Source organism: Ptychodera flava, chromosome 16 (assembly GCF_041260155.1).
Source record: "Ptychodera flava strain L36383 chromosome 16, AS_Pfla_20210202, whole genome shotgun sequence".
Taxonomy (NCBI): Eukaryota; Metazoa; Hemichordata; class Enteropneusta; family Ptychoderidae; genus Ptychodera; species Ptychodera flava.
The window spans coordinates 1,668,610-1,687,567 of NC_091943.1; the positions used below are offsets into that span (position 1 = coordinate 1,668,610).

The 18,958-nt window shown below is 35.5% G+C and overlaps 1 protein-coding gene across 1 annotated transcript; it reads right to left on the bottom strand.

Moving 5' to 3' along the window:
* Positions 1 to 1,486: 1,486 nt before the first annotated feature.
* On the bottom strand, positions 1,487 to 17,321 carry LOC139152475 (ras-related protein Rab-14). The gene is made up of 7 exons (XM_070725626.1): positions 17,211 to 17,321; positions 12,414 to 12,535; positions 11,783 to 11,897; positions 11,026 to 11,155; positions 8,429 to 8,547; positions 7,718 to 7,786; positions 1,487 to 6,429 (listed from the first exon to the last, which is right to left on the bottom strand). Exons 2-7 carry the CDS (start codon positions 12,517 to 12,519, stop codon positions 6,321 to 6,323), a joined length of 648 nt encoding a protein of 215 aa, XP_070581727.1. The 5' UTR covers positions 12,520 to 12,535; positions 17,211 to 17,321; the 3' UTR covers positions 1,487 to 6,320.
* Positions 17,322 to 18,958: the final 1,637 nt, after the last annotated feature.

An 18,958-nucleotide genomic window follows, 5' to 3' on the forward strand; every position in this document is an offset into this window, starting at 1 on the left:
TAACCCAAAATTACAAAATTGCAGATTTCATCATAATTTCAATAAATATCATTAAGTTCATCTGTAGGAACCTGTATACCAAATTTCAAAGCTATCAGATGAGCAGTTTTGGAAATACACATTTTTTGACCAAAAATGGCAAAAATTGCCCCAAAAATACAAAATTACAGATTTCATCAGAAATTCAATATATATTACTAAGTTCATCTATAGAAACCTGTATACCAAATTTCAAAACTATCAGACCAGTACTTTTTGAAAAAAACATTTTTTGACCAAAAATGGCAAAAATTGTCTTAAAAATGCAAATTTGCATATTTCTGCACAATTTGAACAAATCTGAAATAGATCATCCCTAGGGACATATGTACCAAATATCAAAGCTATCTGACTTGTAGTTTTGAAGAAGAAGATTTTTAAAGATATTTTTACCAAAAATGACAAAAATTGCCTTAAAAATACAAATATGCAAATTTCACCACGATTTGAACAAATCTGACTGAAGTCACCCTAAGTAAACTGCGTATCAAATTTAAAAGCAATCGGACAAGCAGTTTCAGAGAAGAAGATTATTTTACCAAAAACACCAAAAAATGCCCCAAAAATACAAATATGCAAATATCACCACAATTTGAACAAACTTAAGTGAGGTCACCCCAAGTGAACTGCATATAAAATTTCAAAGCAATTGGACTTGCGGTTTCAGAGGAGAAGGCAATTGTTGACGGACGACGACGGACGACGACGGAAAATCAACCTATTTGATAAGCTCCGCGTCGCTGACAGCGGAGCTAATAAAAAATGCTTGCTTTGAAAAGTGATCAAACTTTGATAAGAAGACCATATCAGTTTGGAAGTACATTCAGAATTGGACCAAACCATTGCAGGCATTTCACAAATGTTTCCAAGAAATGTCATGTTTTACCAATGTAACCCTATGACTACCATGGTTTGGCCTACACTCAGTGTTATCAAAGGCGAGTGTGGACTTGTTTTACAGGGAATTCTGGGTGGACAGCCTCAACATGAACCTTTTTGTACAGTTCCATTGTTTTTGAGTGGATGTACCATTTGACAGGAACACCATGTGATATTGTCAAGGTGATACACACATTGACATAAACTTTTGCTCAAACTTTTGGTAAGGAAACTTTACATTATTCCCATTTAAAATCATTAAATAAAAATCAGGCATGACCATGCAAAATTTATCACAAGATTGACATATTATCCATCATCTACAGAATCTTTTAAATTCAAAATGGCGGCAACTCCTCTATGGGAAAAATTAGTGTTCAATTTTCAGGAAAATAGCTGGCGAAAAATTTATTTACAGCATGAGCTTCAAAACTGGCCCCACAAAGTGGTAGACCAAAGAAGTATTGATAAAGTTTGAGAGTCCACATATCTGTCCCTGAGTTGCATTCTACTGTACTGTAACACCACACTTACATCCACACACACAAACCAACTACTAACCAACATGTCAAGCATAAACATAAATTACATTTTTTATTTGAATATCATACTTTTTGTAATGTTTTTACAGACACTGATGTTGCTTTTTTTACCTATTTGCAAAGGTCAGGGGTGGGGGGGGGGGTGGTTTCAAAGCTTACAAAATCTGGAAATACTATACAAGTTTAACTGTAAAAACAAAATGCGGACAAAATCCTCGCAGAACAACGGAAAACGCATCCTATTCAACTTTATGCAATTCATATTGAGAGGTGTATTCTGTACTGAGAAACTTATACCTTGGTAAAATGAAAGGAAACAAAATTCTCTGTTTTTTTCCCCCGGTCACTAGCTAAAATAGAAAACTGAGATGGAAATTGATATAAGTTAATCAAATACGCGGGGATAAAACATCACATCACGAATAAAACTCTTACAGTTTTCATTTCCATACCATTAAATAACAAATCAGATTACTCAAAGAATTCATATACGTTCCAGTCCCTTTTCTTTCCAGTGATTTAAAATCTGAGATTTTTCAGGAAAACCTAAAATCCCACAGAATGAATGTATTTTATAATGAAAACAGAAACCAACAATCTTACTTATTTGTTTTTCTCTTTGTCTGCCATACAATATGTGATGGAAATGTTGTGCACAATTTATGTGGATGACTTGTTGGAATGAAAAAAACTACAACTATTTTACATGGTTCATTTACTGATGTGTTTTTGCTATTGGTAAATATTTTGGCTTGCTTACATACATCTGATACGTTGGCTCTTGTGAGAGCTCACTCACACGGTCTAGGAGTATTTTTAGTATTAATTTGAATATTCAGTAATAATAGAACGCTCTGATTCATACATATATTATGACCAACTGAGAAAAGTATGTCTTTGGATGAGGCGGGAGTAGTTCTGAGGTCATCCCATTGCCTGTCTGCAAATAACCCTTTGGTACCTATTATAAGTGGAATAATCCTTCCGTTGTCATTGTTGTGGTTCAAACCACTTCAAAAGTGGGTAACATATACAGACACTTTTTTTTTCCCATTTCACCCTTGTTTCCAGAGTCTACATTGTTGAGATCCACAGAACAAGCTAGATGGGTTTGAAATTTTAAAATCAACAAAACTGAGCTGACTTCCTCAATGATCAGCCTGTTTGTTCGGAATCTTAGAATAACACTTTTCCATTTGTCGTGTCAGAAACAGTACAGCAAAGAGGGAAAGAAGTGAGACAACAACATAAATAATTTGGCATTCATAGTTCTGTAAGATAGACAGATATGATATCAATTACACATACAATACTGTCCATAATTATACAATTGATTCTAATACAGAAACATGGCTCCTGTTAACAAGTGGAACAACACTAAAGTATGTACATACAGATTACATATTATAGCCTGAATACATGGGTTTAGGTGCCCGAGAGCAGGGGACAATTTGCCCGATGCAAGGAGGGTAAATTGTCTCCTGCTGCGAGGCAATAATATTTTTATTACATGCCTCTTCACAGTTAATGCTATATGACATTCAGTTACATGCAGGGCATTTTCAAACAATTTTACCATTATCAACCAGCATTAAACAAATTTTAACGAAAGTCAAAATAGCTGTGCGCGCACGGATATTCTGCATCTAGAGTTAAGCGTCTACTTTGACATTGAAAACATCGAAAGGCTTCACTGGCCCTGGTAACCATGGAAACCGGTCAGTACATCGTTCACCGGCCCGCTAACATCCCGGATGTTCCTATTCAAATCAGTGCTCTGATTTGCATTCACCTCGAGGCATGTAATAAATAACACAGCAAAGCAAGATAATTTGACTCTTGTGAGCCCAGTGGTGGAGACAAGTTCAGTAATACTGTCTGTGATTTCATGATTATATAAATCAAGGTCTCAAAAAAAGTTAAGCATTGCAGTTCCTTGTACGCTGTTTTATGTTCGTTCAGTTTTAATGTTGCTCTAATATTGACAGGGGACGCTGGCTTCTGATCATGGCTGGTAACTAACTATAGCAGCATTCTGAAGTGGAAAAATAATGTCGCTTTTCTGCATCCCCCTGGCAAACACAACAATGCAAAAGTTCAAGTCAAACTGATCAAATGATAGCCATGGACTACCAGCATTGCACTTTTCAGTAACCTGACCCTATCACGGGATGCGGTGATATTTGCTAGCTGCTAGGCACAATGTCAACTTCACCTATCAAACAGATGACACCATGCTGCTGCTGCTTTGTGTGAAAGTCTATGTAACTACAGAAATTAGACAAAGACTGTCAATACATGGAATTCACTGGAAGACTACGAGTCATCCCATACCACATTGCTATGTACATACACACACTAAAAGAGGTTTGAGGATCAGAAGTCTTATTTACAAATTGCCTTCTGAAGGTGATGATCATGAGTGGCAAATTAACGCTCCACTTCACAGACTGGTCACATGTACATATTCACACAATACACTGCTTTTTGACCACTGTCTACCATACATTGTCACATCTTTTCATTTTTGTTGCAGATGTCAGGTCAATATATACTGTACTGAAGTAAACATTGACATTTTTTTTTCTTCTTTCTCTTTTTTTCTTTTCTTACAGGGGCACCTGGTTCTACAGCAATATTAAAGTCATTCGTTGGGGTAACAAACACTCAAAGAGCATGTTAACATAACACCTTCACTCAAGCAAAAACGGCAGCACATTTTTCTGTCAACCTAGTACCCAGAGGTAACACCATTGAAAAATATGGTTTTGCCAATCTCAGGCACTAACAAGATCTACTACAAAGCTGCACAGTCGATGACTTAAACACCGCCCTCAACACACTGTGACTCAGTTTCTAAAAATACCAGAAAACAATTTACAAAGACCCTAAGAAGTCTACAATGATTAATTTCATACAAAGTATTACCGTGGCAAAAACAAACATCCATGTTTCTGCTACAAACATGCATCCACTTTTACATTAGCCAAGTCCCTCCTCCTATGGCACATTATGTGTAATTTTTGAGGTAACATCCTTCTCAACTTCTCACCAAAAATATATATATATATAAATATACAGAACTCCCCTGTCTTCGGCTCAACACAGTATATTTGGCTTAGGATAATTAGAGGAGAAAACATTCACGCAACAATAAAAATAAAGATTTAGCAGCAAGAGACAATTACGAATAAGAGAAACTTAAAGTGTCATGTGAAAGAAAGCTTGACAAAGAACGACCATTTCCAACTTTTTCAAACTTCTTGTCAGGATCAATGTGAATAGTACACTGTCTATACAATCTGATCAAGCTAAAACAGGTTTAGAAGCTTTTTCTGAGCTTGCCAAAGAGGAATTATGTTCTACTGATCTCAGCTTTTGTAAGATACAGAGTCACTCACAAGTTATTCAGGACAAAAGTAAGGATGCACTCTGCCACCAGATGGCTCCCTTCTTGTCTTGGTTATTCACCGACTTTATCTCATGTGCAATACACACTGAATTTACAGCGGCTTGTAACTAAGAGGACAGATTTGTGATATCAGTCTGCCTTGTCAATACAAACACATGCAGCAAGCTAGAAAAGTTACCATCATCGCAAACAAGTTTTCAAACAATATGGAGAATTGGAAATACAGTGTCACTTTTCATATTGCTCATCACCTTTAAACATGATTAATGGTACAAGAAAAGGTGTAAAGTTGGCAGATAAAAGAAACCTGTCTGACAAAGTTACAGAGTATTGTTTCTAAGTGTGCAGATTGGTACATAGATGACTTACATAAACAGTGCTCTATCCAAATCATCATAGTACACAAACACATCTGTCGATTCCCCACACTTGGATGGAACATTCATTCCCAAAGACTTCTCATATTTACTGACTCTCAGTACATCCAGGTGGGCAAAGATGGAGTGGGAGATGGGGCTCCTGAAGGCAGATTTTCAGTATCCAGGTTGGTCTTGCTTTTGGAATCACACAAGACCTACCCTGCACTACCAAAGGGTACCGTTTCTCCAGTGTTTTATTTTCAGTGCAATCCTGACACACATGATAGATGGCTTCTCTGGGTCTGAGATGACGTGAAATCAACACATCGTGGGGGACGAAGGAGAGAAGGAAAAACATTTCCTCTGTAAAGCTGTATTCTATTTACCAGGCATGGAAATGGTTGACATGTGGATTACATAAAGTGATACATTTCTGCTTGAATACATCATATGACAAGCACCTGACTCATTCACCTTGAAAGATATGGAAGTCAAAGGTCACTTCTGACAACAATACATGCAAATGATCAATTAATTGAACAGACAGAAAATGATGACAAAAACCTTCACGAGAATCATACGCAGCATGACAGAATTTCACATCATAATTTAATTTTCCCCACTGATCATACAATGTGAAATTTCAAAACCTGTCATCTATTATTCCTCATAGTAACCATAGGTACCATTTCACGAAGCAAAACACAGAGCACTGGGACAGAAACAGTGAAATCAAGCTCTGCCAGTAAAATGTGTTGATTGAAGCTTTATATATTTGAAGAATTCAGAATCTATTTTTACCTTTGCAGTGCACACAGATAGCACATCCTGCAACAGTGCCAAATACATAAAAAGAGAAAGATAACTACACAATAATATACACTACAGGCTGTTTACCCATCCCTAACCCTTACATTTGACATGAAATCTTGCATTGATTAAACAAAAGAGAGCCACTTGGTGATGAAGTAAGGGAACCTAGTTTCAACCTGAAAGTGGACAAATGGAAAAGTGTATTGGCTTGCATAATTTGGTCCGTAGCTATAGACTAGGGGGTCTCTACGTGTTCGTGGACTACCTAAGATGGTGTTAACAGCCACAGCCTTCTTTATTCTGTTGTTGATCTGTGTTAAGTGTATTGCCTCTAGGTGCTGATGGCTTGTGTTGGACTCCAGATTCTGCTGCATTGAGATCCAAGCTGTGGAGAGGAAGAAAAACAGACATTTGTCATTGGATGCAGTCAAACCCTCTAACAATGTCATGTGTGTGGACTGTGCCTGTCTTAGGATTATATTTCTCTTTAAAACGTATCAAATTAGTAAAAAATCTTGGCATTACAGAATAACACTCAGCACACTGACAGTTTTTCATGACTGATCAACTTAAATAGTAGATAGAATGTACTGAGGTTTGTTTTTTCTGTAACATTAGGCCAGAAACATTCATTTATTTATTATAGTAGTGATGATGAGCAACAATATTCACAAGGTGTTACCAACAGTGGTGTTTGCAAACACATGGAGAATATATATGGCAGATGTACATTGAGAAAGAAAACCTTTATCTGTGTGAGATTTGCAGTGACTTGAACAGCAACTACTGCAGCTAAAATAAAAGTGACATAACACTGCAAAAGCCAATGGGGTGTGTGTGTGTGTGTGTGTATAAATAATTACACAAATTACTTCAAGGACAAAGCAATAATATCTGTCACTTAAGTAACAGATTGCAGGATGCATAAAACTAAAGTAACAGATATTATTACTTTGTACTTGAAGTACTTTTTTTATTATCTATAACGCTCTGCTTTTAGCATCAAGCATCGTAATTTCCCACGACGACATTTATACGTATACTTAAATACTTGCATATATATATATATATCTATCTATCTATCTATCTATCTATCTATCTATCTATCTATCTATATATATATATATAATATATATATATAATATATATATATATATATATATATATATATATATATATATATATATATATATATATATATATATATATCAATTATTATTATAGACTTAATTTTGGACTCATTGTCCATATAACAGCGAAAGAAAATCTGGTGATAAATATACAGAGTTTGGTTAAGTTATACAAAAAGAAGCTTATTCCATAACTTCATCGTTTCAGAGTTTGAATATAATGAGTCATACACACATCTTACAATCTCATTACTAAACCCATTTAAATAAATAAATAAATAAATAAATAAATATAATATATATATATATATATATATATATATATATATATATATATATATATATATATATATATATATATATATATATATATATATATATATATATATATAGGGTTAAATCAAAGAAATTCCCAGATCTGGCTCAATTGACCAGAAAGTTTTTGATTTGCAGAGTACACTGATGTCAGGTATTAGGAAATACTTCCATTCATCTTGACAGGAAGATTCTGTAAAGTTATCAATGAGTGCAGGGCATTCTCACCTTCCGTCTTGAATATTTTGGTAAATTTTTCTCGCTGTTTCCAAAAACGCATCTTCAACATTGTCACCGCTGAAAGAGCAAAACAAGAGAAGAACCATATTAAATTAACATATGTTGTTGCTGACAAAGTATGAGTGTTACCTCAATACATAAAATCCTATTATGATAACCCAGTATTTTTATGATATAAAACATGACCAACCTAAGACACTTTCACTATGGTGTCAAGTCACCAAGTTTATTGACATCTATATGCCTTATTCTTTGAGTTTTATATTTAAATTTGGTCCTGAAGTAAGTTGCTGTCACAGCCGTTGCTAAATCGCCTGCTTTGAAAGCTATCAAATTGTGCATGGTGGACAGTAGATTATTTTATTACTTCAGCCTTGGAACACTGTATAACACACTTTACAAATTGTTGTTGGGGGAATGTACTTGCTCAAGGCGTACTAGAAACCCCTTCACAACAGATTTTTTTTTATTCTAAATGTGAGCTTTATTTGCAAAAATATGCTTGCCATCCAACCATTGTGCCTCTAGTGACCACAGGAGATGTTCACTGTTATTGTACATGATGAATAATGAAAACTAGGGTTCTCCTCCTTAAAACTCATGAAATATGAAATCACAAAGCACTTGTAGCAACTGTCCATTTTGTACTGTTACATCAATGAGTCATCAGGAACTTTGGGCACACTTTCATTTACTTACGTTTTCGCACTAGCTTCCAAAAACATTAGACCATTTTCATCTGCAAATTGTTTCGCTTCTTCATACGTGACATCCCTCTGGGCCTCCAGGTCAGATTTATTGCCAATCAAAAATATAACCTGTGGCAAAGAAATTATAAATGTATGACAGTACATCTAGCAAGTCCAATTTTTTATGTAAGGGTACAGTAATTGCAACTCTTTTGCTGGATGTTTTCAACAATTTATATTTTTGTTCTTACTGGTATGTCAACTATACTTGCAATTTTACTCTATGCCCAGGAAGTTCAACTTGCCAACACATCATATCAACGTATAATTGTACAGTGTTATTGTCACAAAGTAGGTCTAGGTCAGGTTTCAAATATATTTTGAAAATCTACAGGAAGATGTTGTGATAACAGTACAGGTATATTATGTCAAGATATTTGATAAACAGTGCAAGTTTCTCTGAACAGAACTCCAAATTTTGCATGCAGTCTTTCTTCTATGAATTTGTTTGTTTGATATTATTCCATTGAATTCCCAACCAGTAGTTTAAATAATGGCAATTATTTTGGATCAACAAATTCTGACTTTCTATAATTCTACTGCTTCAACCTTACATTAGCAATATTTTAGAGGTGGCTTGTGTATAGACAGGTGCCCCATGATGTTGAACTTGGCCACGTATTAAAGCACTTTCTTTTGAAATTGATCACATGAATCAATTACGCTGGAAGTCCAGCTTGGTAACACAAACCATACAGTCAAGTGTATTAACACTATAGACTTTGTAGTAAACTTACATAATGAGTCAATATTTTGTCAAAATCACATTTCTGAATGAAAACACTTTTCAACAAACAACACACCTAACATCAGTGTGACAACTTTACATATTTCATATTCTGTGTCGTTACTTTGTCAAAGAAAAATATTACAGAATGAATATATTTTTTCAACAGTGACCATTAAATACAGAAAAAATACATATCAAAAAGATGACTAATGGATGTGTCAGCATGTCATTCAAGGATAAGCAAATTACAAGAGTTTATGAAATATAACACTGTATGGCGGTCTTTTCACCAGACAAAATAAATACTGACCTCTCAGTTTCAAAATCATAAAGAGATATACATAGAATGTCAAGGGAAAATCACATGGGCTGAATTTTTTGTATTTTATTTCCTTGACACCTGTGCCCAAATATATTTCAATTCTAACCACTTTGCCTGGTTAATTATGCCTCATGTATGCTTGTCTACCATTGAAACTCCAGATACTCAATATTTGCTAACTACACAGTGCCATAGCGGTACTGTAAATACAAAATTCATTCAAAAGCTACTGCTGGTATGGAGTTCGGACAACACCAACTGTAGGGATGTACAGCCTGTTTGTATGACACAGAACTTAGTGATTAAGTAGAATTGAAATATTGTGTATAAAATGAAACAAGTACTACATTCATTACACAGCTTGAAGACTGCTACTTGAGAGAGCTACTGAATGACAAATGACAAGTATTTAATCTTTTTATCTGGAGTGCAACTGAGTTCACTGAGGTCACTGTGATGACCAGTCAGCGGACATGTTGCAAAGTCACATGACCAATATCCTCAACTTTCAAGTAAAACTGAAACGTCCTCAATGAAAATTACCAACGCTGTGTTACATTTGTTGATAAGCCCTGGTACAAAATTACCAACTGAAATTATCAAAAGTGGCAAACAATAGGAAAAAAGTTTTCTAACACGATAGGGCAGGGCACATGGCAACTGGTTAAGACATGATGGAACTACCACACTTTATGGATTAGCAGACTATCATCCTTCTCCTGGGCGAGACCTTGACATGCACACACACCATGTGTGTCTGAATCAATGTAGCTTATGTATCTGTGATGCTGTGGTATGTTAGTTCCGGCCTTGGGTTGATATTTGATTTCCCAGTAATTTGTTGACTCAGCTAATGTCAAATTCCAACATCAGAGAACAGAAGTGGCACATTCACACATGTCTGGATACAGTCTGCCACACATGATGATTGCCACAAACTGCATTATTCTCAGAAATAGCCACAGGCTGAATTTTTTCCTCTCACTAATGGCTAGACTTTCCCCCTAGCCAACACAGAGATATTAATTTGAATCATGTTAATAAAAGTTTAATTGGGAAATATCAATTTTTTACTGGGGAAGTATCTATTTTTTGATAGAAATAGAGTTTAATTGAAAGATATCAAAAGCACCATCAAGCAAATTGCCCACAAATGTGTTTCAAATTTTGAGAATTCTGTACAAAGTGGTGTTCTTATGAGTGGAATTACACACTCCAATCCATGTTTACTTCTGTCAAGTTCCTTACACTTCCAAATACTGATAACACTACCATCGTCTCCGTTCTCAAATGTAAACAGGAAAATTCTTCAAGATAAATCTGATAAAGAGGTTGTAATTTTTACACTGTTTGGAATTTATTTTCACAATAATTGGATAAATGTATGTTTCCACTCAGAGGGGAGAATACTCTGAACATCACAAAAAAAGAAAGCCCTGAAGACGAAATTCTCCAACAAAGATCAAAGATTTGATGAGGAAAGTGGTGTACTCACTGTGTTTGGATTGGTTAAATTCCTTGCATCTGTGAGCCAACTACTTAAATGATTATATGTACTTCTCCTAGTGATGTCGTAAACCATTAACGCTCCTGCGGCTCCCCTGTAATAACTACGCGTCACCGCCCTGTCGATGGAAAAAGATGAAATTAAAGAATGTTCACATGCAGGCAGTTAGCCAAATCTGACTTATATTTCCTCAGTGAATAGGCGACTCTGCAGTCCAGCGTTTACACAGCTAGGGAAGCTGTCATGCATGCGTTGCCAGAAGCAAAATTGCGGGATCATTTATTTATTGACTGCATTTTACAAAAGGCATCACAACAGCTGTTCAGAAACGCCTTGTGAATGGAGAATAATGATTTATTTCACTCATTTGTATTTTTTATAAATACTTTCCATAAGAGGGCCATGCAAGGCACCTGAGAATTTCAATTGTGGTTCTGTGTGGTATGGTTATGCCACAATAGATAAATAATTATCACGCTATTGTACTCCATTTCCTGATCGAACAGTGCCATACACAAACATACACATACTGTATAATAAAGATGACAGAATGGTGAATCCTCTGTACTAATACCTCCCATTGCATGTACTTGTATAGAACATTGGAGTTATAAAGTTCACGATGCATAGGTAACTTCGTGAACTCAAAGTAAAATACAGCAAATCCAGAGAATTATTTTTTGAAGATGTGAACATATATTTTGGGAAATGACACTGATCTTTTATGGTATTTTTCCCTACTTACCTAAACCTTTCCTGTCCTGCAGTGTCCCAGATTTGGAGTTTGATTTTCTGTCCTGAGACTTCTATGATTCGTGTGCCAAATTCTACTCCAATAGTATGGGGGCAGTCTGCCATAACTGTGGACAGAGGGGTACATAATAAAATACAATGACATCCAGAGAAACAGAAGAGAATTATATATCATGGTGATGAAGATGAAATTATATTTGTGCAGTAATGCTGTCGCCTGATTACATTCCATTCATGATGACCGACATGCGTTCTAATCACTTTGCTTTCATCACAAATGCAATTAATTATGTTGTTCTGAATATTTAATCATGACATTGTCTTTTCACGCAATATTCTCTCTATTATTGTGTTGTCATTATTGGTCTGCACAATACATAGAAGCCAGTCAACCATCCAGTGAGCACAGCTTGAAAAACAGAAGCCACAAAACAACCCATTTATTTAACAACGCCCACATCACATCCCTTGAGATGTACATGGTTAGTGGCAAATACATTACTAACATATGCATAGTGAAACTATTAATTTTTTTAAGTTAGCCGCTCAAAAATGAATTTGACTCCTCATTATTCATGCGCATAACTTTCAACATGAGTTGTGAACATCACATTCCCACTTACATTTCTTTTCTGTAAATTGGTGTAACAGGCATGACTTTCCAACTCCCATATCTCCAATTATAATATATTTAAAAATATATGAATAATTATATGGTCCGGCAGCCATCTTGCCTCTTTAGAGTCTGCAAAAAAGACATAAGAAAATTTAATACCAATTTTGACAATGTCCATCCATTACTAGTATTGTTTTCACCTAACAACACCTCACACATCAAAGATCAAAGTCCCGAACACCTTGCATTTTCAAATTTTTTCTCTCTAATTTTCATAAAAAGACGGTATAATTATTATTATTATCATTGTTATTATTATTATTGTTTATTTCATTATTGTATTTGACAGACCACATGAAAAGTTGTAGTTAGTGAGATAATTGGTTTTTCTGGAGCATACCCCTGGGGGGTGGGGGGACTGTAGCTGTGAGTACATGAAATATTCCATGAAGTTACAGCTCTATCTTCTGCTGGTTCAATTACATTTACATGATTGATCAAGTTAATGCCTATCCCTTGGTCTTTTATTTTGTATCTAATTTTGAATAACTAACTGTCAATATGTGTGAAACAATTCACTTTCATTGAACTTCAATCTCACTTGACCTCACTGTTCTATCATTACCATTGAAAACGGAAATTTGCAAGAGACAAGAGAAAAGGCATTTCAAAAATTATGACAAGAGGAATAATGATATTGTCAGTACCAATATTTAGCTGAAAGCTATAAAATTTGACATCAAGGGCACAGCTCAACCTTATGCTGAGGCAATAGATACAGGTGTAAAACAAGACAAAATGCAACAAATTCTGTCCACAAAATGGCCAGCGAGGTGTTTGAAGATAGATTAGGATCTACCGTCTGTTCTAATCAACAGATCCTCATCACACAGATCTATAGTATTTCAATGAAAATACTTTTTGGCCCACACATTAGCCCTACTGTTTTTCAACTTGTGAATTTTTACTTCTGAACTGGGTTACAGGGTTGAGAACAATCATGAAAACTTTAGGACCAGAGAAACCTGACACCAGAAAATGTAGAAGTTCCGTAATTTTTTTAATGCTGAATTGTGGAGATGAACATCTGAATCTTACATTCATGTCATAGTCAAGTGGTTGACTTTTCATTCTATTGTATTTTATGAAATTGGAGTGTTTCTTGGATAAATTTTGTTGGAGCATAGATAAAAAAACATTGATTTTTCTGTGTCAAAAACCCAACATTTCCTCTGTAAACATCCAACCAAACTTCTTGAAAACAACAGAGCTAGGAAAACCATCAGGGTCAATGGGTTAAGCTATCTCAGCTTGGTACTAGCTATGGCTTTTTCAGTGGCAAGGTTGCTTCCTGTGAGTGGCATAGAATTGCATGGAAAATTCAGTCATTACAATGCCTTGGATACATCTAACCCAGTCCCTTTCAAATTGTGGATAAATCATGGTGAAAAGGATCTTTTATGACACATTGTAAACACAGACAGTGGTCGAATATTCCATTGAGGAATATAATGTTAATAAGAAAATAATGGCCTTTTCTCTAGCTGCATGATATGGCAAAATATTAGATGGCATTCCATAACACAGTGACTAACATTACTGTCACCTTTCTTGACCTGCTGAATCAACATAATTATCATCATTTTGGTTTTGACAAGAATTTTGTTTACAACGAAAAAAGTACTAGGAACAACACTAGTGCACTGTTGTTACTGCACTCTGGCCATGTTGGCGCCGATAAATATCTACCTCAGTACACAGCCCTCTACCATGTGTAAAGACAAAGACCTACATAACAAAGTATGACTGACAAGTTTGCTATTCTCTAACCAACAATAATTCAAATACCGCTGCCTATTATTATGCTATCTGTAGTGCACATGGATAAGACAACTATCAGCACTCGGAAAGCTAAACAAATTTATCTTCTAAATCAGTGTGTTAATCAGTCCAGTCATAACACAAGGAAATCAAGGGATAGTGTAACTTTGCTATACATGCGTGTCCAGACAATAACTGTTCACATCTGCCATGGGTACCATTTACAAATTAAACCAATGAGGTGACCATGTGACATACATTCCAATCTATTTAGCAACACACAGTAACTTATACAGAGACTGACTCACACTGTAATGGTGTCAATTCCTGGATTCTGATCACTCTACAGGACAAGTGGGTATACTCAGTTGGATCGGATTGTATTCACAAGTATCATTTATCAACACCCTACTTCTGAATCAGATTATGGGTTTGAAAAATCATTCTGTGGCAGATTTCAATACACCCTTAACTTACAGAAACATTCAATAAACCGCTTCATGAATACTACAACAATAGACACATGAACAAAACAAATGAATGGCATTGATTTGTCAGTGGTTCTGATGCACCCACACGGTGGAATTCCGTGATTACAGGATTAGAGTGCCTTGAGGACATGGTGGGTGGGTCTGACTGACAAATACTAAAAGTGTCATATTGCCATGAGTTTGACAAGATACAGAGACCATAGATTCAGAATAATGCTGTTTGTCAAACACTACATTCAAAACTACACATGATGAATTTAACTGATATGATGACATTCCACTCATGCCCTATCTGGATGTGACATTTGTATGTATGCAGGTATGTATATATATATATATATATATATATATATATATATATATATATATATCAGGTCATGTTTCTTTCCTTATACATACAGAGTTGTATCAATCTACGTACAAAATGTTTATGTTCTACACATGGAAGTGAAAGTTACTTGTAATTAATAAATGTCCCTCAATGACACAAAATCTGGCAAACATTTATATATCACTAAAATTTAGGATCATAGTAGTTTGATACTCCCCCATAAGAGGGATGGTTAGCTCTGCCAGGAGTACCTGATCTACCATTCTAGGTCACCATTTGTTGATACACCAAGAATACACAAAATAGCCACATTCCTGTTGATTAATTATAGTTTATACGCAACTACATCCAGCAGAAAGTCAGTACTACAGCATCACTTATGGAGTTGTGAAACTAAATCAATTTGCATGAAACATTAGTGCATTTGTTTTACACAGTAGTGAAAACCAGACATAGTGGGCAGTCCATATTTCTCACAATTTCCTTTACTTGAGAGACTTGTAAATGCACATTCTATCGTAGATTGTTTTGCTGGATTATTACTGTACAAGAAGATAAACCTTAGAGGTTGTTTGTGAGGGTCTTGGAAATATTATTTATCAAAGTGACAGCAGATTTGAAATTTTGGCAGCAGATTTGAAATTTTGGAGAATTCTAGGCTTCATCTGTTCTTGTCTGCCCTGGTAAGAGAATTAAATGTACAACTGACTTATTTTATAACATGATTGCTCCCTTGTAGATTGTTAGTAATGTTGACAGTTAAGTGTCTTGCCACTCTCCTAAAATCACCTGGGTCAATGAAAAATGTTCACTCTCGGTGATGGTAGCTAGAATGTTTGTTTCTAATCTGATTCTAGCGGTTTGAGATTTGTGTCAGTCCAGTAGCATCCTTAGATCCTTGGGTAGGGAGGTGTTATGATTTGTTCACATGGGTTACACAACAAGCATTTATAAAATATGAAAGGTTATCTGAATGGAATGCTAACATTTTCATATTCCCTACCAATCTGTTGGGTGGGTTTGTAGGTATCTGGTATCGGATGTTTTCAGAGAATGCACATTTGAGTCCTAAGTCCTATCTGGGTAAATTCTCTTTTCTCATTGTTAACATTATTCACATATCTTCTATGTATCATTCACAAAGTTAAAATGTCTGGTTGAAGAGATATTTTCATGAAGATAAACATCACCACCCAGCAATCACTTTTTGTTTTGAGTGTGAAGTAAATTTGACAATAAAATGTCTGTGTGAAACACTTAATCATGCCAAATAACATTGTAATTTGGAAAATTTGTACCAAAAAATTTAGAGTGGATTTGACACCATACACAGCAACTTTTGCCTCTCTCCGGCCTTGTCATGAGAAAACGACGTGTTCATTCATTCATTCATTCATTTCGGTTGTGTGGTACACACAAATTTTGTTTCTGTATGAGCCACAACTTTAACGTATAACATATACTATACCGTACTACATTTCCCTCTCTCCCCTTTTGTTCCAGTGGTTTTGTTTACCGAGGAACTCAGGTTGTTCTATTGCTACAAGAGATAGAGTGGACACCCCGCCCCCTATAATACCAATGATGTCATTGGAATATGAGAATCAGGAAATGGCGGACCAAGTCCAAAGTCGACGATCTACACTGCGTGAGCAGTATGTAATAAGAGGGTACAATGGTGTTACACACAGTATCACTTTAAATATGTTCACTTGTGCAAAAAGCAAGATTTTTTCCTGAACCGCCCGGCTACACACCGCCTGCGAGAGACGGCTGTGGGAGGATCACCGTGAACACACCCGGCAAACGAAACGTCATCGGGTGTCAAACTAATAATACAGGTAAAACTGTCAAATTAGTACAGCGTCAATGATTTCAAACGGGCGGCGTATCTCTCATACGTTAAATTTACGGTAATAACAGACATTGGTAGTTTCATTCTCGAAGCTGATTTCTTGTCACATGACTTCTTTCCGATGAATGGGGGTCAAGGCGTAGAACGGCCTCTCCGAAAATCCACCAGTAATTTCATTAAAAGTCGACTCAGATAAGATATAATACAACCTACATATATTTTAAAATTTGAGATTTTATCCTAATAGAGCGGTACAGTAATTCATTTTTGACGCTGACTGACATAGCGTAGAAATTTCCTCCTTACCTGTAATATTTACAAATGACGATGACCCTCTCAGTATCCAATATGGCGGAACCCCATCTGCGGGATTTCCGTAGCAGAATTTCACGGGAATTTATATTCTGATCGTTGGTGGCGTACTAGCAATCTTGTGCCAGTTCTTGTGCATGATTCTTGTGGTCTACTGTGGCAGTTTGGCTGTGTCCGACAGTCCCTCCACCCAGCTGTGGTTGTGTATTGTACTTTGATATATGGTCAATGGTTGTATTAAACTGTGGCATTACACACATATACATAAACGGTGACGGCACACCACCCAGTATTTATTACAGCGGTGGAGTCTCTTGCTAAAAGTTTGTATTAAATTGCAGAAAGTCAGAATTGTTGTGTATAAAAATAATGAAAATGTACTTGCCTGGGTGAGTTGCAAAATACAAATACATAGTACATAATAATCACAAATACATCTACTGAGATCAAGGAGATAGGATGGGAAATGAGCCATGACACTTTATTTGGGCGAACCTTTTGAAATGGACCTCACAACAATACCAAAAAAACAAAACCAGTTATAAAGTGAAAGAAACAATTCAGACTTGCGGCTGCTTTTCAAAAGAAATATAATTCTCCTCTGTGACATATCTAGAAATTTCATGAAACAGTGTAGTAATCTAAAAAGAAACCGTCTTAATACATGCTACACTGGTTAAGATTATTAGGGGTGGACCATTTGATATCCTGGGGGTCGGGAAGATTAAAAAAAAATTCTACATGGCTGCAGTGTAATTGGTTTTAAAAAAATCAATAATGATAAAATCTTTCATTTACATATAGCTTGTTTTTTTCAATTTGACACATGTATATGTAGTATTATTTTGTTGTGGTGCGTAGAATTCTACAGTTTCACTTGATAGTTGTTAAAATATCTGGAAAACTCAATTCAACCTGTTTTGCATCGGACATCTAATACCCATTGTTGTCAATAAAAGCATGTGTTGTACATAAAGTGCTTCCCACACTCACCCCAAATATTGAATATTTCCGAAATTCCTCTTTTTCCAATTTCTAACGAATTAAAGCTCTATCCCGTGTTTGTTGAAGTTTGCAACTGAGTTTGTAAAATTTTTACCTTTAATCACCCCACTTGTGTTGTTTAGCAAAATTAAGTAAGTTTAAGCACAACATTTGTAATGCAATTTGATAAGGGTTATAGACACGGGCACACGAGTGCCTTCTATAGACCTACTTTTCAGTGCTGTATTATTTCCCACCAAAATTTTAGTGCAACGTTTTACCAATTTTTATGAACTTTTCTGTATTTTTTTTTTAATTTTTGACCAAATGGACACAACATTTCATGGGCCACAGTTTTTCATAAAAATTTTTGCAAAAATCTGACGAAAATTGATTGAGGTATATTTTATAAGGTCTACAAAAATTGACTTTGGCGCTCAGTCATATAATGATTTTTTTTGTCTTTCAAAGTATGTTTAGGATACACCTGTTACTTTGGAAATAGAAGTTGCATTCTAAAATGAATAGCCCTTTTATTTTCCTCTTGAATTTGAACCGATGTATCACATAAACTTTGAAACAGAAATCCTGAGCACTTCTGTGGCATAATATGCAGAAACTGAATTTGATTTCTTGGCATTAACAATTAGTGCTCAGAAAAAAGTTTCCTTATTTAAGCTGCTGCATCAAATATAATTTTTTCCTGCTGGGATATTCACCAAGTCTCTGTTATTATAATATAGGAAATCATTTTGTGT

What these genes read in the sequence shown, in the direction of transcription:
- LOC139152475 (XM_070725626.1), bottom strand. Translation starts at nt 12,519, where the DNA reads ATGGCTGCCGGACCATATAATTATTCATATATTTTTAAATATATTATA. An exon ending in CCAATTTACAGAAAAGAAAT is followed by an intron (nt 11,898 to 12,413) that starts GTAAGTGGGAAT and finishes CTCTGTCCACAG; the next exon opens with TTATGGCAGACTGCCCCCAT. An exon ending in CAAAATATTCAAGACGGAAG is followed by an intron (nt 6,430 to 7,717) that starts GTGAGAATGCCC and finishes TCCTCTCCACAG; the next exon opens with CTTGGATCTCAATGCAGCAG.